At 44.1% G+C, this 26,409-nt stretch overlaps 2 protein-coding genes across 4 annotated transcripts in view; one reads left to right on the top strand and one right to left on the bottom strand.

Moving 5' to 3' along the window:
• The window catches only part of ANKRD31 (ankyrin repeat domain 31), a 159,345-nt gene extending 147,815 nt beyond the window's left edge, over positions 1-11,530 (bottom strand). Inside the window, exon 1 of one of the 2 annotated variants that reach the window (XM_069962787.1) lies at positions 11,194-11,530. The gene's annotated coding sequence lies outside the window, so the exon portion shown is untranslated. The remainder of the gene's footprint in view (positions 1-11,193) is intronic. The other variant, XM_069962782.1, reaches the window with a different exon arrangement.
• Positions 11,292-23,904, top strand: HMGCR (3-hydroxy-3-methylglutaryl-CoA reductase). 2 transcript variants are annotated; one of them, XM_069962789.1, is made up of 20 exons: positions 11,292-11,416; positions 15,833-16,016; positions 16,129-16,240; positions 16,329-16,416; positions 16,507-16,591; positions 17,250-17,355; positions 17,770-17,876; positions 17,984-18,103; positions 18,183-18,346; positions 18,530-18,768; positions 18,890-19,062; positions 19,658-19,852; positions 20,007-20,165; positions 20,315-20,472; positions 20,946-21,051; positions 21,142-21,312; positions 21,439-21,579; positions 21,866-22,024; positions 22,528-22,682; positions 23,383-23,904. In XM_069962789.1, exons 2-20 carry the CDS (start codon positions 15,852-15,854, stop codon positions 23,435-23,437), a joined length of 2,658 nt encoding a protein of 885 aa, XP_069818890.1. In that variant the 5' UTR covers positions 11,292-11,416; positions 15,833-15,851; the 3' UTR covers positions 23,438-23,904. The 2 variants fall into 2 exon arrangements, with proteins under 2 accessions (XP_069818890.1, XP_069818891.1); XM_069962790.1 differs by lacking the exon at positions 11,292-11,416 and adding an exon at positions 11,529-11,684.
• The last annotated feature ends 2,505 nt before the right edge of the window (positions 23,905-26,409 follow it).

The raw sequence follows: 26,409 nt of genomic DNA, 5'->3' as shown, positions 1-26,409 counted from the left end.
GGGGGCATCTATGAGGGTGGGGGGGAGAGGAGGCCATCTATAAGGGAGGGTGGGGGGAGAGGGGGCCATCTATAAGGAGGGCAACATGGGGGGAGAGGGGCCATCTATTTGGGGGGGGGGGCAACATAGGTAGAGGGAATACACAGAGGGGGGCATATATTATTAGGGGGTCACATAGAGTTAGGGCTACCCACTAAATGAGGGTGTAAAGGGGACAGTACAGATGTGCAGTGTGTATAGAGATAAGGATGGTGCCAGAGTGAGGAGACTAATATGTCTGTCTGACAGATTCTGTGGATTCGTGGCTCGGAGAAGTTCTCATAACGGCCCAGGACTGATGGAGAAGATGAAAAGGAAAGAACTCCGATCAGAAAAGACTTCCCCTGTGAGTCACCTGATATAACTGCACTGTAATGTATATGGTGTATAGAACCTGTGTAGAGCTGGGGCCACCTCTATATGACTGGATGAGGCGATTTAGTGTACTGGATTTGGTCAGTAACAATATGGTGGTGATGGTTGTGGTGTGGCAGTAATGTTTCCTTCCTATATACTGGTATTACTGGTAATATTGGTCTCAGTATACAGGATTTGGTCGGTAACAGTATGGCAGTAATATGTACGGTGATAATACTTTCTCTTCCAATATGCTGGTGTTATTGGTAATATCTGTCTTGGTGTATATATATATATATATATAATATTTATACACACACACCAATAGCATCACTTGGTCGTGAAAGGAGGGGGGGGGGCAAGTTGGCCTCTCGCACCAGGGCCCAGGAGACATTAGCTACGCCCCTGGGTCCAGGGGTGCCATGGGGATTCCCAGGCAGCACAGGTGACAGGCTCGGAGTGACTTGGCGTCCGCCGGGGGCCAGGGTAAGTACTTCTGGCGCAGGGACTTCAAGCACTAACAAGCGTTCCTGTGTACAGGCTAGGGGCGGACTCTGAGCTCACTGGTACCGGTGCTTCCAGGGATGCTGCCCCCCCCCTTGCCACCGTATTGCTGTCCCGGCAGCACAGGTACCGGTGAGCTCAGCGTCCGCCCCCAGCCTGTACCTCCGGCACAGGAGCACTTGTTAAAGATGCACCCTGCGCCGGAAGTACTTGCCCCGGCGGACACTGAGCCACTCTGAGCCCGACACCTGTGCTGCCTGGGAATCCCCAGGACGCCCCCCCGGGAGAAGAGGAGAAGACAGCCGACGGGGGAGTTAGGTGAGTTGTGTTTTTTTTAATTTTCTATCTGCTTTGCAAAGGGGGATAATACAGGGTGGGGCCATCTATGGGGTATATACAGGGGGCCATCTATGAGGGATATACAGGGGGGCCATCTATGGGGGATATACAGGGGGCCCATCTATGGGGGATATACAGGGGGGACATCTATGGGGGATATACAGGGGGCCATCTATGGGGGATATACAGGGGGGACATCTATGGGGGATATACAGGGGGGAAATCTATGGGGGATATACAGGGGGGAAATCTATGGGGGATATACAGGGGGGCCATCTATGGGGGATATACAGGGGGGTATATATAGGGGGATAATACAGGGGGCCATCTATGGGGGATATACAGGGGGGACATCTATGGGGGATATACAGGGGGGCCATCTATGGGGGATAATACAGGGGGGACATCTATTGGGAATATACAGGGGGACATCTATGGGGGATATACAGGGGGGGCATCTATGGGGGATATACAGGGGGCCATCTATGGGGGATATACAGGGGGCCATCTATGGGGGATATAGAGGGGGCCATCTATGGGGGATATACAGGGGGCCATCTATGGGGGATATACAGGGGGCCATCTATGGGGGATAATACAGGGGGGCCATCTATGGGGGATATATAGGGGGATAATACAGGGGGCCATCTATGGGGGATATACAGGGGGCCATCTATGGGGGATATACAGGGGGCCATCTATGGGGGATATACAGGGGGCCATCTATGGGGGATATACAGGGGGCCATCTGTGGGGGATATACAGGGGGCCATCTATGGGGGATAATACAGGGGGGCCATCTATGGGGGATATATAGGGGGATAATACAGGGGGCCATCTATGGGGGATATACAGGGGGGACATCTATGGGGGATATACATGGGGCCATCTATGGGGGATATACAGGGGGCCATCTATGGGGGATATACAGGGGGCCATCTATGGGGGATAATACAGGGGGGCCATCTATGGGGGATATACAGGGGGGTATATATAGGGGGATAATACAGGGGGCCATCTATGGGGGATATACAGGGGGGACATCTATGGGGGATATACAGGGGGGCCATCTATGGGGGATAATACAGGGGGGACATCTATTGGGAATATACAGGGGGCCATCTATGGGGGATATACAGGGGGCCATCTATGTGGGATATACAGGGGGCCATCTATGGGGGATATAGAGGGGGCCTTCTATGGGGGATATACAGGGGGCCATCTATGGGGGATATACAGGGGGCCATCTATGGGGGATAATACAGGGGTGCCAATCTATGGTGGATTATACAGGGAGGTATACATAGGGGGATAATACAGGGGGCCATCTATAGGGCGACACCATGAGGGGGCATTTATAAGGGGACCAAATGAGAGTTCATCTATAGGGGGACAACATGGGGGACCATCTTTAAGGGGGATGGACAACACGGGGGGTAATTTATAAGGGGCCAACAAGGGTGGCATCGGTAAGGGGGAATACACAGAGGGGCATATACTATAAGGGGATCACATAGTGTCAGGGCTATCCACTAAACAAGGGGGTAAAGGGGCCAATACAGATGTGCAGTTTGTATAGAGATGAGGATGGTGCCATAGTGAGGAGCCTAATATGTTTCTCTGGCAGATTCTGTGGATTCGTGGCTCGGAGAAGTTCTTATGGCCCAGGAAGGATGAAGAAGAAAATGAAGGAAACAACTCCGATCAGAGAAGACGTCCCCTGTGAGTCACTTAATATAACTGTACTGTAATTTATATGGTGTACAGAACCTGTGTAGAGCTGAGTGTGTTGATGGCGTAGTGGTCGATTGAGGGGGTGGGGGCCCCAATCAAAAGTTTGCTATGGGGCCCAGCCATTTCTAGTTACGCCCCTGTATACAGACTTGCTGGAACTTGCATAGACTTTTATTATAATTCCGTAGACTGCTCGCTATAGAAGTTTAGAGCAGAGATGAGGGGACAGAGGTAGGGGGTCTCAGTACCCAGACTCACAACGATGCAAACTTCTGACATGTCAGATAATTGTTGGAATCTTAGGTACACTTTACATGATAGGTACACTTTACATGATAGGTACACTTTAAGGCATCTAGATTAGATGGTCAATGTTGGTCACATAAAAATGTAGCTACACCCGTTCCTCAAGTTTGTCAGGAAAAGAGTCACCTTCCAGTTTCTTTATGTTTTCATTTAAAGTTTTACTGTCATTTGCAAAGACTTTTGTCATGTCATCAGACATCAGAAGTTATTGATCGCAGTGAGTCTTACTGCTTAGAAACAGCTGGGGAGAGAGCACAGCTAGAGAGAGAGTGTGATATTGCGCTCTATTCCCTGGCCAGCCGAAGAGCCACCACATTTACACATAGACTATAATGGACTGAAAGTTTCTATCCTGCGTGCTCTCTATCTAGCCTCTATCACCATATCATCTATCACATCATCACATATTATGTAATAATGCCAGTGCTGTATAATATTGTCAGTTACACAACTGTATCCCACATTATTTCAGCACCATACTGGATGGTACGATCATTTTGTGAACGATTTGTCAGTGTACCATCAAAAGATGATACCCCACAGGGCGTCATCCAACATAAAACCAGCCCTGGACTGAATACCACCACACCAAAAACAAATATTTCTACCACATAATGACTGAAAAATACCATCACCCAGTATACTGAACAGCAAAAACTGTATGCCAAAAAGTGGTATACCAAATAGGTTAGGTAACAGAACCCCTACTCCCAACCACGCTATATAGAGATACAATTTTTTATGAGGGGATGCGAGGAAGCAGTAACTTAGCAGTAAAATTATATGTAACAGCACTGCCACATCTCCGAGCGGCACCAATCACAGCTCAGGTTTCATTTTGTAAGCTGAGCTGTGATTGGTTTACATCAGTTTCTATTTTACACACTTAAATAAATCTAGGCCTTTGTGTATGGTGGGACAATAAAGGGACACTTCGTGTGTGTGGAGCACTAAGGGGGCAGTAATAATTTGTGTGCACACAATGGGGTACACTCAGGGCTGTATTAACAGCTGCTGCTGCCCTAGGCACTAAACCTGAAGACGCCCCATCTACACGCACCTATTGGCGATACCAGACCTGACCAATACCATCATACCCCCCACCCCCCTGGAAAAGACACTGGCAAGTCTGAATGGGAGGAGGGAAACTAAAAAAATAAAAACAAAAAAATTATTTTTTTCTGTCCCGCTGCTCCCTGGTGCTGCCCCTCTGCAAGGTGCTGCCCTAGGCACCGGACCACGGGTGCCTAGTGGTAAATACGGCCCTGGGTACACTGTTACGGTATGGAGGCTCTAAGGGCAATGTTAATGTCCTGATGCCACAATTCAGCACTGTGTAGGACACCTGTAGTGATTAATGTGTGGAGAACTATAGTGATGAGAATACTGGGGGCAGCACCAGACACAGGATAGTATTGTCAGTAGTATCACTAATAATATTGTGACAGTATTGTGGGGAAACAGAATGTAAAGTTTGTGTAGAAGGTGGAGAATAAGTGGGTAGGGTGCTAGAAAAGTGAGGAACCAAAGACACCTACATGGCAAACCCTGCAGTTGTGGTTGGAAGAAGCCATCATAGTGGTCCAGGCCCAATGACAAATATAAGAAAAGCGAACAAATGCTATCAGAGAATACGCCACCTGTTATCACTGGATGCACCTGCACTGTAATCACTTATACTGTGTGCAGAGCCCATGTAGAACAGGTATATACCACTATATGTTCATTGTATGGTGGTAATATTGGTATGTGTATAGTGTCTTTCATTTAAAGGGGTTATCCAGCGAAAATATTTTTCTTTCAAATCAACTTGTCAGAAAGTTCCCATAGAAAACCTCTCCTGCACTGGACAGTTCCTGTCTCGGCCAGAGATGTCAGCAGAGAGCACCATGTCAGACTGAAAATAAAACAACATTTCCTGCATGACATACAGCAGCTAATAAGTACTGGAACACGAGATTTTTTAATAGAGGTAAATTACAAATGTATCTAACTTTCTGACACAAGTTGATTTGAAAGAAAAATATTTTCACTGGATAACTGCTTTAATAACAGTGTGGTGGTATTATCTCTGTGGTGGTAAAATGTGGTCCTGGTGTGGAGGTATTTTTTTTAACTCCTACCCCTTGATAAAATCATGTTTCTTGCATATGGTGTGATAGTTCACGAATTCTGTGACACTGCCTAATCTTTTTCACATACTCCTCATGTACAATCAATACCGCTTGTACATGCTTCATTTTGTATAGCATAAGTAACTGGTAATATACTGTAACAAGAAGAGCATGGCAAGCTTACATACACATACTGTTGCTCAGCCATTCTACGCCATAAAACTGGACTACTATTGTGTACTTCAACATAATGTTCAGGGACACTATGTTCCTCCTTAATAATTTTGTAACAATGTTCGACCCTCACTGTCCTGCCTATATAATGTAATCTGCAAGGACATTCTAGGTACTGTATATCAGCTCCTAAGTTTCACGAGCTGAAAGGTCCCTCTTGCTCCCTGTTTTACGACCTACTCTCCTACTTTTTATTTTTATTTACATTTTCTATGTGCTTTGCATTGGAGAAAAGGGGAAAAAAACTGAAACTGGAGATTTTATGACACTTGAACTTTCAAGAATGTATTTTATGCACTGTAGATATAATATGATATGACAATTTTGATGATGATGATTTTGACGCGTGATTGTTTATGGGAGTAGTTATATTACCTGAAATTACTGTAAGTGGATCACGACACAACCTGGCTCCAGCAAGTAACCAGACGTGTCAAATGTCTCATTAAATGTGCTGATAAATTTTAATAATCTGTGAGGGCACACAAGTGCTTTTACCCTCATTTAGTCTCGGATGAACTGCTCTATTTCTACGTTTACACAGAACGATAATTCGCCCGATCGTACGATTAACGATGTCGGAGTAACTTTTTTTTTTCATAACGATCATCGTTTAGACGGTACGCTATATTGTACAGAAAATTCGTTTTTCAATCGCTTAAGCCTATCTCACACATTGGATAAATCGGCAAACGACTGTTCACACGCAACGATCTGCGAATTTTTCGTTTGCAGCCTTTACACGTATGATTATCATTCAAATTCGATCGTTATCATGCAAATTTGCGCGGTAATCGTTCCGTGTAAACGCAGCATATATATGTCTGTGTTGGTTCAGTCGTAGTAAATGTGGTTGACATGAAGTATTTTGAGAAATAAGAGGCAGCATAATTGATTTTGCTGTATCTTTTGCCTTGTTGAATTGCAGGCAGCAACAACACTAAGGCAATGTGCACATACAGTTTTTGGGCCATAAACAAGACTAAAATGCTGCTTTGGGCCCATTCACACTACGGAACCATCGACTGAATTTTTTTCTTATTGGATTCTATTGAATTTAATGGGAAAGCACAGAGTGCACAGTTTATTGCCACAGCTGTAAAACTAAGGCCATATTCGTAAAATTATCTCTGCAAAGCACCTGTATTCGTCCATAATTTTTGGATGCACGAAAAGTTAAAGGGGTTGGTCCGCCTGAGAAAAGTTTTTCTACATAGCTGCGTTTATATAAAAAATAATGAAGAGTGTCCCCCGCTGACTGCAACCTTGCCATCTCTAAGGGCCCTATTCCACGGAACAATTATCGTTCGCATAATCGTTAACGATAAACGATCCAAACGACCGCTATTGCAAAAGACCTGAACGGGCCCTATGGAAGTCAATGGAACCATTGTTTGTCTGGAATTGTGGATCTGCAATTACAGACAAAAATTGAGGATGTGTATTTGTAGCCTGACATGGTGCGTTTACACAGACAGATTTATCTGACAGATCTTTGAAGCCAAAACCAGGAACAGACTATAAACAGGGATCAGGTCATAAAGGAAAGACTGGGATCTATCCTCTTTTTAAATCCATTCCTGGCTTTGGTTTCTAAAATCTGTCAGATAAATCTTTCTGTGTAAATGGACCATAATGCTGTGTTTACACGGAACGATTATCATGCGAATTTGCACGATAACGATCGAATTCGAACGATAATCGTACGTGTAAACGCGGCGAATGTTCGAACGACGAGCGAGAAATCCTTAATTTTGATCTTTTAACAGGTTCTTAAATCTTCGTTCGCAAAAAAATTGCCGATCGTTCCGTGTAAACGGTCGTCGCGCGATAGTCCCGCCGCCCGGCCCCCCGCTCATCCGCAGCCCCCTGCGCCGGCTCGATCAACACCCCCGCCGCCGCTCCGATCGCCACCCCCGTCGCCGCTCCGATCACCCCCGCCGCGACCATACTTTACCTGCTCCGCGTAGCAGGTCTTCCACATCCTCGGCTCCCCTCTTTAGTGCACTGATTGGCTGAAGAGATGAGCCGGGAATTTCAAACGGCTCCTCTTCAGCCAATCAGTGCTCCTCTTCAGCACTAATTGGCTGAAGCGGAGCCGTTTGAAATTCCCGGCTCCCCTCTTCAGCCAATCAATGCAAGGCAGCACTGATTGGCTGAAGAGGGGAGCCGGGAATTTCAAACGGCTCCTCTTCAGCCAATCAGTGCTGCCGTGCATTGATTGGCTGAAGAGGGGAGCCGGGAATTTCAAACGGCTCCCCTTCAGCCAATCAGTGCTGCCGTGCATTGATTGGCTGAAGAGGGGAGCCGGGAATTTCAAACGGCTCCCCTTCAGCCAATCAGTGCTGAAGAGGAGCACTGATTGGCTGAAGGGGAGCCGTTTGAAATTCCCGGCTCATCTCTTCAGCCAATCAATGCGCTGAAGAGGGGAGCCGGGGATTTGAAGACCTGCTACGCGGAGCAGGTACCGTATGCTCGCGGCGGGGGCGATCGGAGCAGCGGCAGGGGGGGCGATTGGAGCAGCAGCGGCGGTGGGGGGGGGGTGGCGTCGATCGGAGCGGCAGCGGGGGGCGATCAAAGCGGCGGGGGTGGCAATCGGAGCAGCGGCGGGGGTGGCGATTGGGGCGGCGCAGGGGGCTGCGGTTGACCGTGGGGCCGGGCTGCGGATGAGCAGAGGGCCGGGCTGCGGATAAGCAGGGGGCCGGGCTGCGAGCGCGCGATCGCAAAACGATCACAAAACCATTTTTCTGTACGATATATCGTACCGTCTAAATGCTGATCGTTATAAAAAAAAAATTGTTACTTCGAATTCGTTAATCGTGCCAATAATCGCCTCGTCTAAACTTAGCATAAGCCATAACTATGGCTCTACGGCTATGGACAGCCCACGGAACATGTAAATGAAGTGCTGAAATATTTTTTTTTGAGCCAACCATGTACCAAAATATATTTGTGTTTAGGACATATTTTAAGATGTGAACAACTGTAGTTTAAAAAAACACCTTAATGGCCGTTGTACAATGGCCGTGGTTTTACGAAAATATGCGGTGTGTGAACATAGCCTAAGGGTGCGTTCACACATAAGGGATCCGCAACGGATTTCTCGCTGTGAATTCGCAGTGAGATCCGCTGAGGATCCCTGCCCTGTACATTTATGGGCAAACAAACTCGCAGCGGGATGCACATCCCAATGCAAGTTTGTCCGCAGCCTGCTCCGTTAACCCCCCGACCGCCGGAGCCTATACTTCACCTGGGCTGCGGGGCAGCGCACTGATTGGCCAAGCGAGACGTGCTGGGTACCCCGAAGCAAGACAAAGTGAGGAAGGTGAAGTATAGGCTCCGGTGGTCGGGGTGTTAATGAGGCTGGCTGTGAGTTTGTCTGCCCATAAGTGTACAGGGTAGGGATCCACAGCTGATCTCGAATTTGCAGCGAGAAATCAGCGTGTGAATGCACCCCGGGGGCTGCGTTCACACTACGTATATTTCAGTCAGTATATTTCAGTCAGTATTGCAACCAAAACCAGGAGTGGATTAAAAACACAGAAAGGCTATGTTCACACAATGTTGAAATTGAGTGGATGGCCGCCATATAACGGTAAATAACTTCCATTATTTCAATATAACAGCCGTTGTTCTAAAATAACAGCAAATATTTGCCAGTAAATGGCGGCCATCCACTCAATTTCAACATTGTGTGAACAGAGCCTTTCTGTATTTTTAATCCACTCCTGGTTTTGGTTGCAATACTGACTGAAATATTCTGACTGAAATATACATATACTGACTGAAATATACGTAGTGTGAACCCATAAGGGTACAAACACACACAGCAGATACGCAGCAGATTTGATACTGTGTTCAGTTATTTAGATCTAATCTGCTGCGTATCGCTCAGGATGCATATAACCTTGTATTCTAAAGTAAAATTGGGGGGAAGAAATACCAGAGCCCCTCTTTATCAAAACCTGTGGGGAGGAATGGTGGAGCAGTTGCCTATAGCAATAAATCAGATTTAGGTTTTCAGAGATCTTTTTGAGAATGAAAGCTGGAATCTGACTGGTTTATACAAGCAACTGCTCCACTGTTCCTCTGCGCAGGTTTTGATAAACCTCCCCCATTACGCTTTTATGGTGCGTTCACACCTACAGGATCTGCAGCTGATTTTCTGCAGCAGATTTCATTTAAATAACTGAACACAGCATCAAATCTGCTGCAGATCCTGTAGGTGTGAACGCACCCTTACTGAGTTTTTTACATTTTGAGTTTAGTTTTTGGTCAACTCCATTCCTGTTTTTTTAGGGTTTATCCATATAATTTATTATATGGTTAAGGTGGCCATACACGTTCAGTAGCCGTGAAAATAAGAGCCAGGCAGTTTGCAACCAACACTCTCTAGGGACCCCCTTTAACTTCGGGATCCGTTCACATCTGCGATATTGAATTTCCAGCTTAAGTGTCTTGTACACAAGAAGTCTGCCACAGTATGAACATTGGATGTTAGGCTGAAGACAACAGTTTGCATTGAAAGCACAAGGTAGTAAAATAACTTTACTTATATAAGTTCATGTTTAGAGATGAGCGAACCTGGAGCATGCTCGAGTCGATCTGAACCCGAACTTTCGGCATTTGATTAGCGGTGGCTGCTGAACTTGGATAAAGCCCTAAGGCTATGCGGAAAACATGGATATAGTCATTGGCTGTATCCATCTGTTCCAGACAACCTTAGAGCTTTATCCAAGTTCAGCAGCCCCAGCTAATCAAAGGCCGAACGTTCGGGTTTGGATCGACTCAAACCTGAACCCAGTTCGCTCACCTCTATAACTTAACATTTGCTGGACTTTTTTTTTTTTTTTAACGGGGAAGAAGAAATCAGTTCCCCTGAGAGCTGATGTGTCCCCTGCGTCACATCTCGCTCAGGTCTGCAGTTCAGACAACTTTTACGACTCATGGAATACAGCAGTATACATGACCCCGGTGACATGCGTTATCACTGTATTCACCCACCTACACAGACCTTGCGCCGGTCCTGACATAATAGAATGAAGAACTGATAAGATAGAGCACAGGTGTCAAGCTGCAGCCCTCCAGCTAATGCTAAACTACAATTCCCATCATGCCTGGATAGCTAAAGCTTTTGCTCTGGCTGTCTAGGCATGATGGGAAATGTAGTTTTTCAGCAGCTTGAGGGCTTGGGGTATGACACCCCTGAGATAGATGAGGATGGTGCTGGTCCCCACTGCCAGCCCCTTCTCCAGCAGCCCCCTATAGTACACATGCATGTTATGGCCATTCATTGCCTATGTATAGCACTGCTCATCCTCCTATATGATACTCTCCATATAGATAGTAGATGGTTAGGATTCGTGATGTAACAGCCTGATGCAAGTCTCTGGCACCGTGTGATCTCCCCACAGTTCATGGGCAGTTTGCAGAGCCGGCAGCATCGTCCCCATCACTACCGGCTCTTCCCTATCATTGGTCGGCGGACAGTGAGGAGAGATCGCGCGTTCCCCTCCTCGCCTTACATAGATGCTCGTTACCCCGGCAACTGCCATGACGAGCTCACCTGGCCGGCGCTTCTATTGGCTGCAGGATCAGGCCACTGGCAGACTCGCTCCCTCAGGCCCCGCCCCCCGTTGCTGAGGCTGTCACTTGGCCGTGATCAGGTGACGTGATCGTTCACTCGCTTTGCGGCGGCGGACGGGAGAGCTGCGCCTACATCACTGCTGCTACTTGTGCAGTCACCGCCGCCGCCGGGGCCAGTCAGGACCCATCCGCCTGCCTTGGAGGTGAGTGGGTCTGCTTGGCGGCGGTGACTTTGGTTTTGGTCATTTTTAAGCAGGCATTGTGTTAGACAGCCCCGGGTGTATTGCTGGTAGATGGGTCCTCCCTGGGAGGCCATAGCTTCTTCCTGGCAGGAAGCGATGAGGTCACTACTTGGTCAGTACAAGGTCTGAGGGAACCATGGAGAGGAGGTGACCCTGTCATCCCTAGTGACCGGCTGTGTTATCGGGGTACGGTGACCGGGTGGGGACAATAGACCTGCGAGTGCGCTCTGTAAGTTACCCGGAAATGGCATCGCGTTGTTTACACATGTTTGATGCCCGGGGAGTTATTGGAGAATACAAGTCTATGTTTGTAGTGTATGTATGTGTGTATATATATATATATATATATATATATATATATATATATATATATATATGTGTGTGTGTACTGTATACAGTATACATATATTCATTGCACCAGTGTTTCCCAGCCAGTGGCTCTCCAGCAGTGTCAAGACTACAATTCCCATCATGCCTTTGTTGTAGTATTGCCACAGGTTGGAAGAAGCTGCTATACAGTGTGCATTGTGTATAACCACACATCAGTGTGAACAGTGTCCTGTAACTTTCTTCTGGGCTCTGGTGGTGATTCTGTTGCATCTTTTTGCTTCCTCTGAATACAGTCAGTGACTGACCTTAAAATGGCGTATATAGCTGAATATGGCATCTATAGTGTTAACCACGTCAGCGAGTGACCTCATGATGTCATAAAAGGGGCGTATCCATCTTATGGCACTAAATGTGACCGCGTCCACTCATGGCGAGCGGTCTGTGTCATTTACAGGCCTCCTGTTACATTGCTACTCCAGGGACTGTTGCTTTACACCATCTGTCCATTCAGAGCTGCATGCGCCCCCGCACAGCCTGGGTGATAGCACAGCTACATGGGCTGTGGGAGCAGACACCTGCCGCAGAGGGCGACGTCACTTCAGCAGATTGCCTCTGATCACACTTGCTCCATTCTGGGTCAGAAAATATTTTACGGTACATAGACCAGTCATTGTATGAGCCAGGTCAATCTGACCTGTATTATACTGTCTGTACTGTCACTTCTCATCTGAATTGGCTTTTTTGATGTATCTAACTTTTTTTTTTTATAGTGTATGGTATACAGTTTTATGTCTGGTACTGTGTGTGTTTTGCTTACTTTTTGGGTTCTCCTCTACCTAGGTCTATGGTGTTTTTATCATTTGGCTGCTACAAAAAAAAATAAAATAAAACCAAGAGAAGGTCTAAATCTACCAAGTATATAGTCTCATCATCTGCTCCCTATGGGACCATAATCTGTGTGTAGAACTGTCTGTTAGTGTTTGTATGGATACATTAGAGCGGTGTATGTTACGTTTATTTGGTGGATACATTAGAGCAGTGTATGTTACGTTTATTTGGTGGATACATTAGAGCAGTGTATGTTACGTTTATTTGGTGGATACATTAGAGCGGTGTATGTTACACTGCTATAATGTATCCACCAAATAAATGTATGTTACATTTATTGAATTGATGATTTATAGCAGTGGAGTTTATTTGGTGGATACATTAGTATTTAGTGATTACGTAAAGTAAATTGGATACTAGAAGTCATTGGATGAATACCAGGGACGTGTTATGTATAAGAAACTAAAAACTATCCGGGTGCCTGATGTCATGGAACAGAGTGAATACACAGACCTGTTTGGTGCATATCCCTGGTGTGAATAAGAGCTGGGCTGGTAACTAACGTAACTAGTAATCCACCATTGCCTCCAGTGTTTATGCGTTGCTTACTATGTATGACTATAAAAGTTTTTATTTGTCCAATAAAAAGATCAAACTAGCTTGTGGATATATCCTGGTTGTCCCTGCAGTCTAATTCAGTGTTAACATCCGGGGTATTGTGTATACTCTGTGACTTGTTGTATACCTAAGCTCGGGGCTACTGACGATCATTGAACAGGCCCAGTGGTGTATGAACACTTATTCAGGCAGATTCTTTTCTGAGAAGTAATGGTAATAAGCCGCCTTGTGACTGTGTTTATGACTAATGGCCCTGGGCCCGCTCTGGAGTCCACTACTCCAGTGTATGTATGTGAGCCGCCATCATGACGGCTGCAGGTAACACATTGCAGCTTTCGGATATGTTAGAGCCGGACTTTCCTTGAGCCTGATTTCCCAGCTGTATAGTGTATTTAACCCCCATCCATCCTTCAGTGTCGGCTAATAAAGTACATTGTAATTCGACCTACGTAGACTGCAGACAAGAGTCCTGAAATACATTGTCCCATATGAATAATAAACTGGTTTGGACACATAACTGATGTGTTAGTCGGATGGATGATGTACCAGGCTGGTGCTATACTGAATTGTAAGCTTGTCTAGTCCTATATTGCTTTGAGGGTGTGAATACTGCCTCCATAGTCAAGTGTGTTCCCTCTATATGCCTGACCCAACCAATAACACCTGTACCTGGGTTTATAGTCATCCTGTATGACAGAGAACAGCCGCTGCCATGTATAGCATTGTACCTGGAAAGCAGCAAGGAGGCGCAGTACTAGCACAGGTCTTCATCATAGCTGATTGGTGGTGTCGCCTATCTGATATTGATCGGAAGACCATAAACCATAAGAAGTCACTGATGTAATGACAGGACTAAGCCACAGAAAGTGAAAGACGGCATGAACAGAAAGCATTAAAAAGCCTGCTGTAACCTAAGCAAGAGTCCAGGAACAGCAGCCAGGCTTGGGTGCATTCACACTGTGGAAAACAGGCCAAAATTCTTTGAGCGGAGGCGCCCTATACGTAACATTGTGACAGTGAGCAGGTGGGATTATGAGCAGAGTCTGCAGTGGGGATTCCACTCAGAATTTCCTGATCCAGGCTTGGGGGAAAGTTTAACAGCAGAGATCCTACACCATCCTGATAATGAAGGAAAAGCAGATCCTTTTAGTTCAATCTTTAATCTTGCAGGAAAGAAAACCTTATGTCACCCCTTTATTCTCCAGACAGGCGAGGTCAGTAGCCTATAGGGTGCCTTTACACAATCTGACAGGTTATCGAAGCCAAAGCCAGGAATGGATTTGAAAGAGGATAAATCTGAGTCTTTCCTTTATGACCTGTTCTCTGTTTATAGTCTGATCCTGGCTTTGGCCTCAAAAATCTGTCAGATCTCTGTGTAAAGGCACCCTTAGTCTACTTTGGTGTATCCATACCTTTATGCCCCTTTAATGGTTACTAAAACCTGTTAATGTTCACTATCCTCTATATTAACCCTTCACAGTAGCTTCAAGAAAATCCTTATCCTCTCCTTTGCTGTCTGTGGTAATATCAGTAGAGTGTACAACACTCGTGCCTGTTGTGACATGGACAGTAGCTGTGGGCAAGGTTGTATTTAAGAGCAAGGAAACATTATTTATTTCTTGGGATTGTATGGACTGTAAGGTACACGGGCAGAGAACATGTAAATGTGGAAGATAGGGTGGTGTACATTAGAGGGCTGGGTCCCATAGGTATACCGCCTACTTCTTTTTTTGTATAAAACTAGATGTGGTTTGTAAGGTGTTACACTTCTACATTTCTAAGGATAATTACACACAAGGTTTGAGATAAGGGGAACGGGGTAATGTAACAACTTAGGCTGCAGTACCACCCTGCACCACCAGATGTCACCTTATCAAATAAAAACAACCCACACTATACTTTATACAAACAAACACTGGGCTTAGTTCATAAAAAAAATATATATAATTTTTATTATGTATACATTGGTACCAAATACATATTATATATCATTCAAGTAAAATTTAAAAATGGCCACAAAAAGTTAATTAAAAAACATTACATAAAAAACTGGTGTCAGCAGATATAAATCATCATGGAAGGTGCAGCTATGATAATATCTTTTGTTTTAGCACTCTACCTCAATATGCTGCACAGGGGTATATATATATCTGGGAGCTAAAGAGTCTCCCAATATCCCATATGCTTTCATACAAATTACAAGGAGTCTAAAATCAGCTACTATTATCCTCTAGTTCTATTGCACTTACCCATTCTGCCAGAACACCAGAAAGAGCCGTCCCTTCGTACGTTTCGTTATCTTCCTCAGGGAACCGTGTGGAAGATAGGGTGGTGTACATTAGAGGGCTGGGTCCCATAGGTATACCGCCTACTTCTTTTTGTGTATAAAACTAGATGTGGTTTGTAAGGTGTTACACTTCTACATTTCTAAGGATAAGTGAGCAGAAGTGTGTATGTCATCTGAAATTGGATCTTGTTAGGAAGTGTGTAGTAACTGTGTCGCCTGTAAAAACCTGGTAGAGGTAGGATCTGTGCAAATAAGGAAGCAGAAAATAATCCTCTCTCCTTTTTTTTTTTTTTTTTTTTTTTTTTCCCCCCCAGGTCACCACCAACCGTAAAGATGCTGTCCCGACTGTTCCGCATGCATGGCCAGTTTGTGGCTTCCCACCCATGGGAGGTTATTGTTGGTACAGTGACTATGACCATCTGCATGATGTCCATGAACATGTTCACTGGTAACGACAAGATCTGCGGCTGGAACTATGAGTGCCCCAAGTTTGAAGAAGTATGTTCTGATCCAGCAGATTGTATTAGTATGCTTCTCTGCAAAATATAGTCAATTTCATACCAAGGGTGTATGTGTAACATATGTAAGATGTCCCTTTTCTATACTTTAGGATGTTTTAAGCAGCGACATCATCATTTTAACCATCACACGGTGCATTGCTATCCTATACATCTACTTTCAGTTCCAGAATCTCAGGCAGCTTGGATCTAAATACATTTTGGGTATGTATATGTACAGCAGGGACTCGTCCATTATTATTTCATTGTGTATGGGATCTGCTTCAGTAGTTTACTTTTTCTCATATTGTAGGTATTGCTGGCCTCTTTACCATCTTCTCAAGCTTTGTCTTTAGCACAGTGGTCATCCATTTTCTGGATAAAGAATTGACAGGCTTGAAGTAAGTCGTGTGACTGTGTCAGTGTTACTCAGCACGTTTCAGAGTTTTGCAGACTGGAAATGTAACTTTCTTCTTTTTCTTCTTTTGCAGCGAGGCTCTTCCATTTTTTCTGTTGCTTATTGATCTCTCAAAAGCCAGTGCATTAGCTAAGTTTGCCCTAAGCTCCAACTCACAGGTGAGAACATACATCATGCCTAAAAGAATTCATACCTATATTTATTTATTTTTTTACATGGTTTTTCACATGGCACATAAATATGTCAAAAGCATGTGCCAACCCCCCCGCCAAGGTTAAGATATAGCCAGAATGTGAGTACCACTGTTCATGTTCTCTCTTCTGCCCAGTTTGACTCTATGAACTTAAAGTGTAGCTACCATTTTAAAAGTATATATCAGTCAGGGTCCGGCTGCTGAGAACCCTGCTGATAGCTAGGACTAAGGGGCTGCTGTGTGCTCTGCCCCTTCATCTTTGCTACAGGGAGCTGAATTTCATAGATTGCTTGTATTAGCAGTCTATGCAATTTAGCTCCCTGTCCCTTAGTTCTAGCTATAGGCGGGGTTCTCAGCAGCCAGAACCCGACCGATATACATTTCTGACATGTCACTATGACATGTCAGACGTTTTTTAAAATGGTAGTTACACTTAAAAATGTCAAAGCAAGCTGGGGAGTAAAAGGGTACAGCCATGCTCTTCTCCCAACTAGGTCTAGAGATTGTGGGGGTCTCAGCACTAAAACACTGAGTTGTCACATGTTTTGACATGTCTGTGTGTCATATCAAGTCTTTGTAATTGACAGTAACATAGTAAAAAATAAAAATCTTTTCTTTTCCAGGATGAAGTTCGAGACAACATTGCTCGTGGTATGGCCATTCTAGGGCCTACATTTACCCTGGATGCCCTTGTTGAATGTCTGGTCATTGGAGTTGGAACTATGTCAGGTTAGTAGGTACATAACACATGCTACATCTGTTTCACATCTCTTCTCCATACTATGTAGGATTCCTTTTGCATTAAGAAACCTCACATGACTAATGTGGTCCTACAACTTTGTTACATTACGCTATAGACTAGGCTTGGTTTAAATCTCTGAAAATGATCAGAGAATTGTGTAGAAAACATAAGGTCTATGCACATGAAGAATAGTTCCTGGTAAACAGTCATAGATGTGTGAATGCAGATCTAAGCAGCCTGTACCATAGTTTAGTATTATAGGTCTTCATTACTTAAAATGGTTCTACATTTTTGATTAACAGACTCCATCCTCTATACTTTGCTTTAATGTTCAGCATGTTAATCCATCTATTATAAGTGTAATTGTTTTCTGTAATAATGTAATTGTTCTCTTTATACAGGCGTTCGCCAGTTAGAAATCATGTGCTGTTTTGGCTGTATGTCTGTCCTTGCAAACTACTTTGCCTTCATGACTTTCTTCCCAGCCTGTGTGTCATTGGTCTTGGAGGTGAGTTTTACAGCTTAAGTGCCCCTATGCCTAATAGCAGCTAAAAATCGTACTTTACATAATTTACACGTACGTGACATAAAACGCTCTTTGATCTTTTTTAAAAGCTTTCCAGGGAGAGCCGGGAGGGACGTCCAATTTGGCAGCTTACTCAGTTTGCAAATGTATTGGAGGAGGAGGAAGACAACAAACCAAACCCTGTCACACAGAGAGTGAAGATGATCATGGTAAGAGTCACACTTCTATAGCTTCAAGGTTTTGCATTGAGTGTTTTGGTGTAAACTAAATATTTCTTCTATTCTTCAGTCCCTAGGTCTGGTCCTTGTTCATGCTCACAGTCGGTGGATAAGTGAACCGTCCCCTCAGAACAGCACTTTCATTACAGATAACAAGGTTACAATTGGCTTAGACGATGCTATACCAAAAAGGATTGAGCCCAACGTGCCCCTCTGGCAGTTCTATCTGTCTAGGTGAGTGCCGTGTGTGTGTGTGTGTGTGTGTGTGTGTGTGTATATATATATATATATATATATATATATATATATATATATATATACAAATTTGCCATTGTACATATTCTGATTGTTCAACAAAGCTAACACATCCTGTTTTCTAGCTTAAGCATCTAAAAGCGCTGTATCTGTATTCCACAGGATGATCACCATGGATGTCGAGCAAGTCATAACACTTGGTCTTGCTCTTCTTCTAGCAGTCAAGTACATATTTTTTGAGCAAACTGAGACAGAGTCTACTCTGTCCTTAAAGAACCCCATCACCTCTCCAGTCACTATGCAGAAGAAGCAAGTGGAGGGCTGCTGCAGAATGGAGCCAGTGCCAGAAAAAGCCACCAAAGACTGTAAAGTAGAAGACCTCTCATCAAAGGAAGAGAAAGGTATCTGCTCTGCCATTACCAAAACATTTATATTATAATGTACTGTTTTACTCATATCTGATTTATAATGTCTGTAAATTGTTTTATTCCTATTAACCAGATTGTGTTCTTATATTTTTAGAAGCAGTCATAAAACCATTGCCACTTGAAAATTCACCTGGGGTTAGCTTTACTATGGGTGACACCTCCTCCTCATCACCTGATTCAAGTGAAGAGGAAAAGGAAACAAAGTTCAATATACCAGAGGAGCCCCGACCCATTGATGAATGTGTCCGCATCCTCAGAAACCCAGAAGTAAGAGAATGGCATGAGCCAAACATTGCTGATCCAAAACTAGTGGATTTATTATTTTACCAGTGCTAAAGTGTCACCATATGTGTATACTCCATAATAAATGTATTGAGACGTGTTTTAGAACTACCTGTTTAGAAATTACATACCGTATATAGTTATAGATCAGGGATGGAGAACCTTCTGCCCTCCAGCTGTTGCAAAACTACAATTCCCATCATGCTTGGACAGCAGTCTTTCAGCAGCCTGCTCCATGGCTAGCACTTAGCATTTATTCTGTGTGCCATAGTATAACATTGCTACTTAAAGTAGATGTGTCTGACTTGAACAGGTTCTCAGCTTCCAGGTAATCCCTTCTTAAAATCCCTCTTAATATATGCTTACTATTGAAGGTGCAAGCAGAAACATCTCTGTGCAGATGAGTTCAGCTGAGGCCAAGCGTCGCACATACACACCCTCTGTCGGAAGAGAATAGGAGTAGAATACATATGTAAAAGGAAATATCACTTTTAGAAAAATAAAAAATAAAGATCGGCTATGCAGTTTGCCGTTGCCTCAAGGAAATCGCTTACAAGAATTCTTGATGATTTTTCTGTAGCAAGGCGCCCAGTACTTGAGTGATGCAGAAGTGATAAAGTTGGTAAATGCGAAGCACATTCCATCCTATAAGCTGGAGTCCATGATGGAGTCTCCTGAGAGAGGAGTTGCTATTCGCAGACAAATGCTGGCTCACAAGTTGCCTCAGTCATCCGCCCTCGTGAATTTGCCTTACAAGAACTACAACTACTCCTTGGTAAGTCATTATGGGAGTTTTAGAAAACTGCAGCTCTCTGCCTGGTAGAGTATGTAGATCTTCCAGTATTTTTCTTTGTAGCTCTATGTGCTTCTAAACAGGTCATACACTCTCTCTCAATATTTACATACTGATTTATGTCTTTTCTTATTAGGTAATGGGAGCATGCTGTGAAAACGTAATAGGTTATATGCCAATTCCTGTTGGCGTAGCGGGTCCTCTCATCCTTAATAATAAAGAATACCAGGTTCCTATGGCTACAACAGAAGGCTGTCTGGTGGCTAGCACCAACCGAGGCTGCAGAGCCATAATGGTGAGTTTTATGCACCAGAAGTGTTGCATTTATTTATTTGCTTTCTTAGAATCATTTGTAAGTGTTCACTATTGACTATATGAAGTCTGTTTAGACGCTTGGAGGCAGAAAGCGGCAAAGATTGAGTCTGTCTTTACCTTTTTTTGTAGTTGGGCGGAGGTGCACGCAGCCGTATCCTTGCGGATGGTATGACTCGTGGACCAGTTGTCAGGTTGCCTTCTGCCTGTGAGGCTGCTGAAGTTAAGAACTGGCTTGACAGTGCTGAGGGCTTTAAAGTTATTAAGGAGATGTTTGATAGCACAAGCAGGTAAGTGTATCGTGTGTCTCCTAAACGTAGCACATTGCATCATCCCTTTTTATAATATAGAACACTTCATTATAGAACCACAATTCTAACCCATCCACAAAAACGCTATAATGGGGTTCTTCAGCACTATTCATTGCAGAGGAGGGGCTTGACTGGGGTGTTGGTTGAGCATTCTCCGTGATGCTCCTTCTGATCTATGGTACAGTGAAGCTCTTTTTACTGCATTCTTGGGTAGGAGCTTTAGACCCTGTTTTAATGAATAGCAGGGTTCCCAGCTATATTCAGGTATTTTTCCTATAATGAGCAAGGATTTATTATTTAATAGAAGTATTCCAGAGCTTGGGAAAGTTGTATCTGTGAAATTAAAGTACCTGGTAGTCATCTACTTGACTCTGTGAATGGTCATATCCAGTCAGTGTACACTGCTTGTGTCCTAAAACGTTTTCTCTTCTTGGTTGCCTGTTTGCTGCTAGGTTTGCTCGTCTTGGGAGACTTCAGACCAGTGTAGCCGGACGAAATCTTTATATTCGCTTTCAGTCCAAAACAGGAGATGCAATGGGCATGAACATGATATCAAAGGTACATTTACTATGCAGGACATAACATTTGTGAAACACTGACACGTCTTGCTCTTTAAATATAATGAACATCCTGATCTCATTGGTGCAGGGCACAGAGAAGGCACTCACCAGATTACAGGAAGAATTTCCTGAGCTCCAAGTCCTTGCTGTTAGTGGGAACTACTGTACAGACAAGAAGCCGGCCGCCATTAACTGGATAGAGGGCAGAGGGAAATCTGTTGTCTGTGAAGCCACTATACCAGCAAACGTGGTCCGAGAGGTAAAAATGAAATTTTACCTTTTTATCTTGTCAGTAATTATAGTTTCTGCTTTACAGATCAGGAATGAAAAGGATGTGGTCTGTGATTTTGATGTATTAACGTTAAAATTATATTCATATCTGCAGGTACTCAAGTCCTCTACAGCTGCATTGGTTGATGTGAACATTAACAAGAACTTGGTTGGCTCTGCAATGGCTGGCAGTATCGGAGGTTACAATGCACATGCTGCCAATATTGTGACAGCGATTTACATCGCCTGCGGACAGGTCAGTTATTTAAGAGTTTACTGTGTTACACCGCATGATTTCTATTATAGCATAGTTACACAGTGTAATCTCTATTATAGCAGTATTACACTGTGTAATCTCTATTATAGCAGTATTACACTGTGTAATCTCTATTATAGCAGTTATTACACTGTGTAATCTCTATTATAGCAGTGTTACACCGTGTGATCGCTATTATAACAGTTACACCGTGTGATCTCTATTATAGCAGTGTTACACCGTGTGATCTCTATTAGAACAGTTTTTTTATAATTTTATTTTGTAGGATGCTGCCCAAAATGTTGGCAGCTCAAACTGCATGACCCTGATGGAGGCTACAGGCCCCACCAATGAGGACTTGTACATCAGCTGCACAATGCCTTCTATAGAGATCGGTACTGTGGGAGGAGGAACCAACCTGGCCCCACAACAGGCTTGCCTACAAGTATGTGTTTTTTAAATATATTCTTACATTGCTTTAATTCATTTACAAGCAGTTCCCTTCAATTTATTAATTTAGCTAATTTATATATTTATATTATTTAATTTGGGTGTCTATTTGCCTGACATTTATATTCATAGGCCTTAATAGGGCACATGTACAGGAACTGTCCTGATGCAACACCCCTGTAAGGATTTCCCAGTGAATGGATGATGCATTATTTACATTGACCAACCACTTCCTTTTATATCTATCCATCCATCTATATATCTCTAGCTCTTGATTTCAGAATGCATATGCAATGTTCCTGATAAATCTTAACAAATTCTACTAGATTATGATAGCCATTATACTTCCCCCCCCCCCCATACCATAACCATGATAGGGTAGGCTAGTTAAGGTAAAGAGGTTTGGTGGAAATCTAAAGTGAGGACATATATATATATATAATGCTGTTTTAGAGCTATTAAGTCATGGAAGCTATAACTATATTCGTTTATGTGCAGATGCTAGGAGTACAAGGAGCCAGCACTGAATACCCTGGCAAAAATGCCTGTCAGCTCGCACAGATAGTCTGTGGCACAGTAATGGCCGGAGAGCTCTCCCTTATGGCTGCCTTGGCAGCTGGCCATCTAGTCAAGAGCCACATGGTCCACAACAGGTAACACTGCATTTTTTTTTTTCTTCCATTAAAAGTTGAAAGAAATGTGAACCTAGACAATTGATCTATAATACAAATTAAAATGACTGTATTTAAGAGGATTAGAAAAAGCACAGCTGCTTACTTGCATAAACAGCACTTGGATAGTGTGGGGGATTGTAATTTGAATGCATTCCCTTCAGTGGAACAAAGCTGCAGTACCACCCCCAAACTGAGGACAGTAGAGGTGCTGTTTCTGGAAAAGCAGGCATGTTTTTCAAATTCTGGGTGACTACATCACCCCCAGCAGTTGTGACTGCATTCTTAATGATATTAGCATGGCAAAGATATATATAATCTACCTGTCGTTAATGAAAACATTTAACATGGCAAAAGTTTTACCAGTCTGACCAATCAGTAGAATGAGCAAGGAGATGACCATGCTCTGCTTTGTGTCTGAGACCCTGATGGCCCTATAGACTTGCATTGGGGGTCCGTCCTGGTTATGTGACACTGAGGTGGGATTGAACATGCTGCGCACCACCTTCTGAGTGGTCTAAACACTCAATCTGCAATGTATTTTTTTTAAATTACAAGTACACTTTAAAGACAACCTTTCTGTCTGAACAGTTTTAATATCAGTCTAAATAGTTTTAATATTGCCTTAATTTCAGCCTGCCGCAGTATACATAGCTCAATACACATTTTGTTTTTTCTGTAGGTCCAAAATTAACCTTCAAGACATGCCAGGCACATGCACAAAGAAAGCGGCATGAGTCTTCTACCACCCACAGCGATTTTCACTTGGATCCTAGAAGGACCACAGCAGGAAATCTAAGGGAACGAGCAGAATATTTAACGGAAACATTGTATACAGTAAAGGTCACCAGTGGAAGAGGAAGATATGCAGGCAACATAAGAAGACTTAAGCCAGGCTTAACCTGTGTGAAATGAAGGTCTATGTGCCCCATATCCGGTTTATTAAGTCTTAAAGGGGCCAGAAATCACTGTTAGCTAAGTGTTTGCTGCTGAGGCAAGAGCCAAATCACCAGAGAGCTTTGATCTCATTTTGTTTTTCTACACTGCTTGCAATGAACGTTTCCTCAACTACTTTGCAGTTCTGTTAAAAGAATGTGTTTTTTTTTTTCTTTTCTTTTTTTTAATTATTTAATCATACTGATGTTTGTAATATACCTCGGTTTTAGTTAAGAAAAGATAATATATTTCTTATTGTTCAAGCTTCTATTCCAGACTTATGAGAGCGTGATGTTAAACTTACACAAAATACCACACACACCTTACCCTTGTGACATGTATAAACTGTGACTGCTCTCCGTATCTCAGCTGTGGTAAAGCACATGCGTAGAGAGCCACAGATAATACACATCGTTCTCCAGTCTCGACATCTCCAGCTATTGTGGGACTAAAACTCCTAATATGCCATGCTGAAGTTGTAGTTCTACAACTGCTGGACATACCCAGGTTTGAAACCATTTATAAACGCTAAAGATGAGCAGACCTCCAGAAGTTGGATGCAGCCCTAAGGCTCCCTAGGGCTGCAGCCAACTTTTTCAACCACCAGTAATCCAATGCCGCACTCTCGAGGTTGAGTCATCTCTAATAAACACTAATAGATAGATGGCTCTATGGCTGCTTGTAGTTAGCCACTTTTCTTTACAATCCGAACAAGCACAGAATTTAGATGTATTCTCAGCCATATTACACCATTTGAGGTGTTTTTTTTTTATCTGTCTTTAATTCATTTGTTACTGCAGGTGCTACTAAAAAAAAAAAAACTCCCCAAAAATCTAAAATTTAATATGTGTGAGTTATGAATGTGACTTCTCTAGTATTGGTGGCCAAATTGTTCTTGGTGGTCTATCACTACCTCACTCAGAATAGTTGTGACCATCTACTGCCATACCAGATGCTAAGTCACAACTTATTTGATTCTAGATTTGGCCAATGTAGAATTGAGTACGCTTTTATACAGCTGTTTAAAGAAGCTTAAAGTGACTGTACCACCAGGCCCAGGCTGAAGCACTGGAGGCGGCCGACCCACCCCCAGTGGGAAGAAACCCCAGCCCCTCCATGACGTGACTCCATTAGAATCAATGGAACCCTATCATAGAGGGGCTAGGGTTTCCTCCCACTAAGGGTGGGTCGGTCGGCCCGCCTCCAGTGCTTCAGCCTGGGCCTGGTGGTACAGTCACTTTAAGTTGTAGATTTTGTACTTTTTTATAATTTTTAGTTTCCCTTTTTGTACCTTGTCTGTATAATACAGTACTTGGCATATTCATCAGAGGCATTTATTGGTTTGGTGGTGTATAAATTACCTGGAAACAATGTGTTAACTGCTGTAGCTGGTGCCTGTGTCTGTCCTCTTCTTCTCTTGCTGGTGAAGAGGTGACATCTTTACCAATAAAGCATCTTGTTTTCGTTTATTTTTCCCAATCTGGTATTTCTTGGAACATATAAACTAAAAGGTCTGAATTTTTCTTATGTATAAAATCATAAGCTATCTTTAAGATACTGGAATAAATGTAATTATTTTTCTAATTTTTGGTGTTTTGTTCTGGTGCCTGTCTTATTTTACCATAAAATGGGGTCAGTCTGTGGATAGCATAAAAAGGAGGAGTTTTTACTCACCGTAAACTCTCTTTCTCGTAGTCTTCATTGGGGGACACAGATACCGTGGGTATAGGCTGCTGCCACTAGGAGGCTGACACTAAGAAAAAACAAAACAAGTCGGCCCCTCCCAGCAGGCTATACCCGCCCACTGGCACTGAGCTAATTCAGTAGTGAAAAAGCAGTAGGAGGAGCCGAAATAAACATAAAGGAAAAAACAGTCCACACTCAAAATCTGAAAAACACAGGCCAACAGGCAACCTAAATCAGACAACAGAGGGTGGGTGCTGTGTCCCCCAATGAAGACTACGAGAAAGAGAGTTTACGGTGAGTAAAAACTCCTCCTTTCTCGTGCGTCTTATTGGGGGACACAGATACCGTGGGACGTCCAAAAGCAGTCCCTTGGGTGGGAAACGACAGAGTGGAGCTAAGAAGAGGAAGAAGCCACTGCTGCCTGCAAGACCATGCGGCCCAGACTCGCATCGGCCGATGCAAACGTGTCCACACGGTAAAACCTAGAAAAGGTGTGCAGCGAGGACCACGTGGCGGCCTTGCAGATTTGAAGAGCTGAGGCCCCATGACGGATGGCCCAGGAAGCCCCAACCGAACGAGTCGAGTGAGCTGCAATCCGGAACGGGGGCGACTTACCCTTACTCCGGTAAGCCTGAGCGATGGCGGAGCGGACCCAGCGGGCCAGGGTCGCCTTAGACGCTGCTGACCCCTTTCGAGGACCCTCAGGGATGACGAAGAGTGAGTCCGAGTGCCGAAGAGACTTTGTCCTGGAGAGATAGATGCGCAGGGCGCGAACCACATCCAGCTTGTGGAGCGCGCGCTCCCTTGGATGAGAGGGGGCCGGGCAGAAAGAGGGAAGAACAATATCTTCGTTGAGGTGGAAAGGTGAAACCACCTTGGGCTGGAAGGAAGCCACGGGCCTAAGCACCGCCTTGTCCTGGTGCAACACCAGCAGGGGAGGACGGCAAGAAAGGGCTGCCAGCTCCGAAATCCTCCGGACAGACGTAACCGCCACCAGGAAAACCACCTTAAAGGACAAAATGGCCAAAGGCACCTCCCGGAGGGGCTCAAACGGAGGAGACTGCAGAGCATCCAGGACGAGGTTCAG

Source organism: Dendropsophus ebraccatus, chromosome 3 (assembly GCF_027789765.1).
Source record: "Dendropsophus ebraccatus isolate aDenEbr1 chromosome 3, aDenEbr1.pat, whole genome shotgun sequence".
Taxonomy (NCBI): domain Eukaryota; kingdom Metazoa; phylum Chordata; class Amphibia; order Anura; family Hylidae; genus Dendropsophus; species Dendropsophus ebraccatus.
The sequence above is the reverse complement of the archived record's forward strand: the minus strand, read 5'-3'. Positions and strand labels throughout refer to the sequence as shown.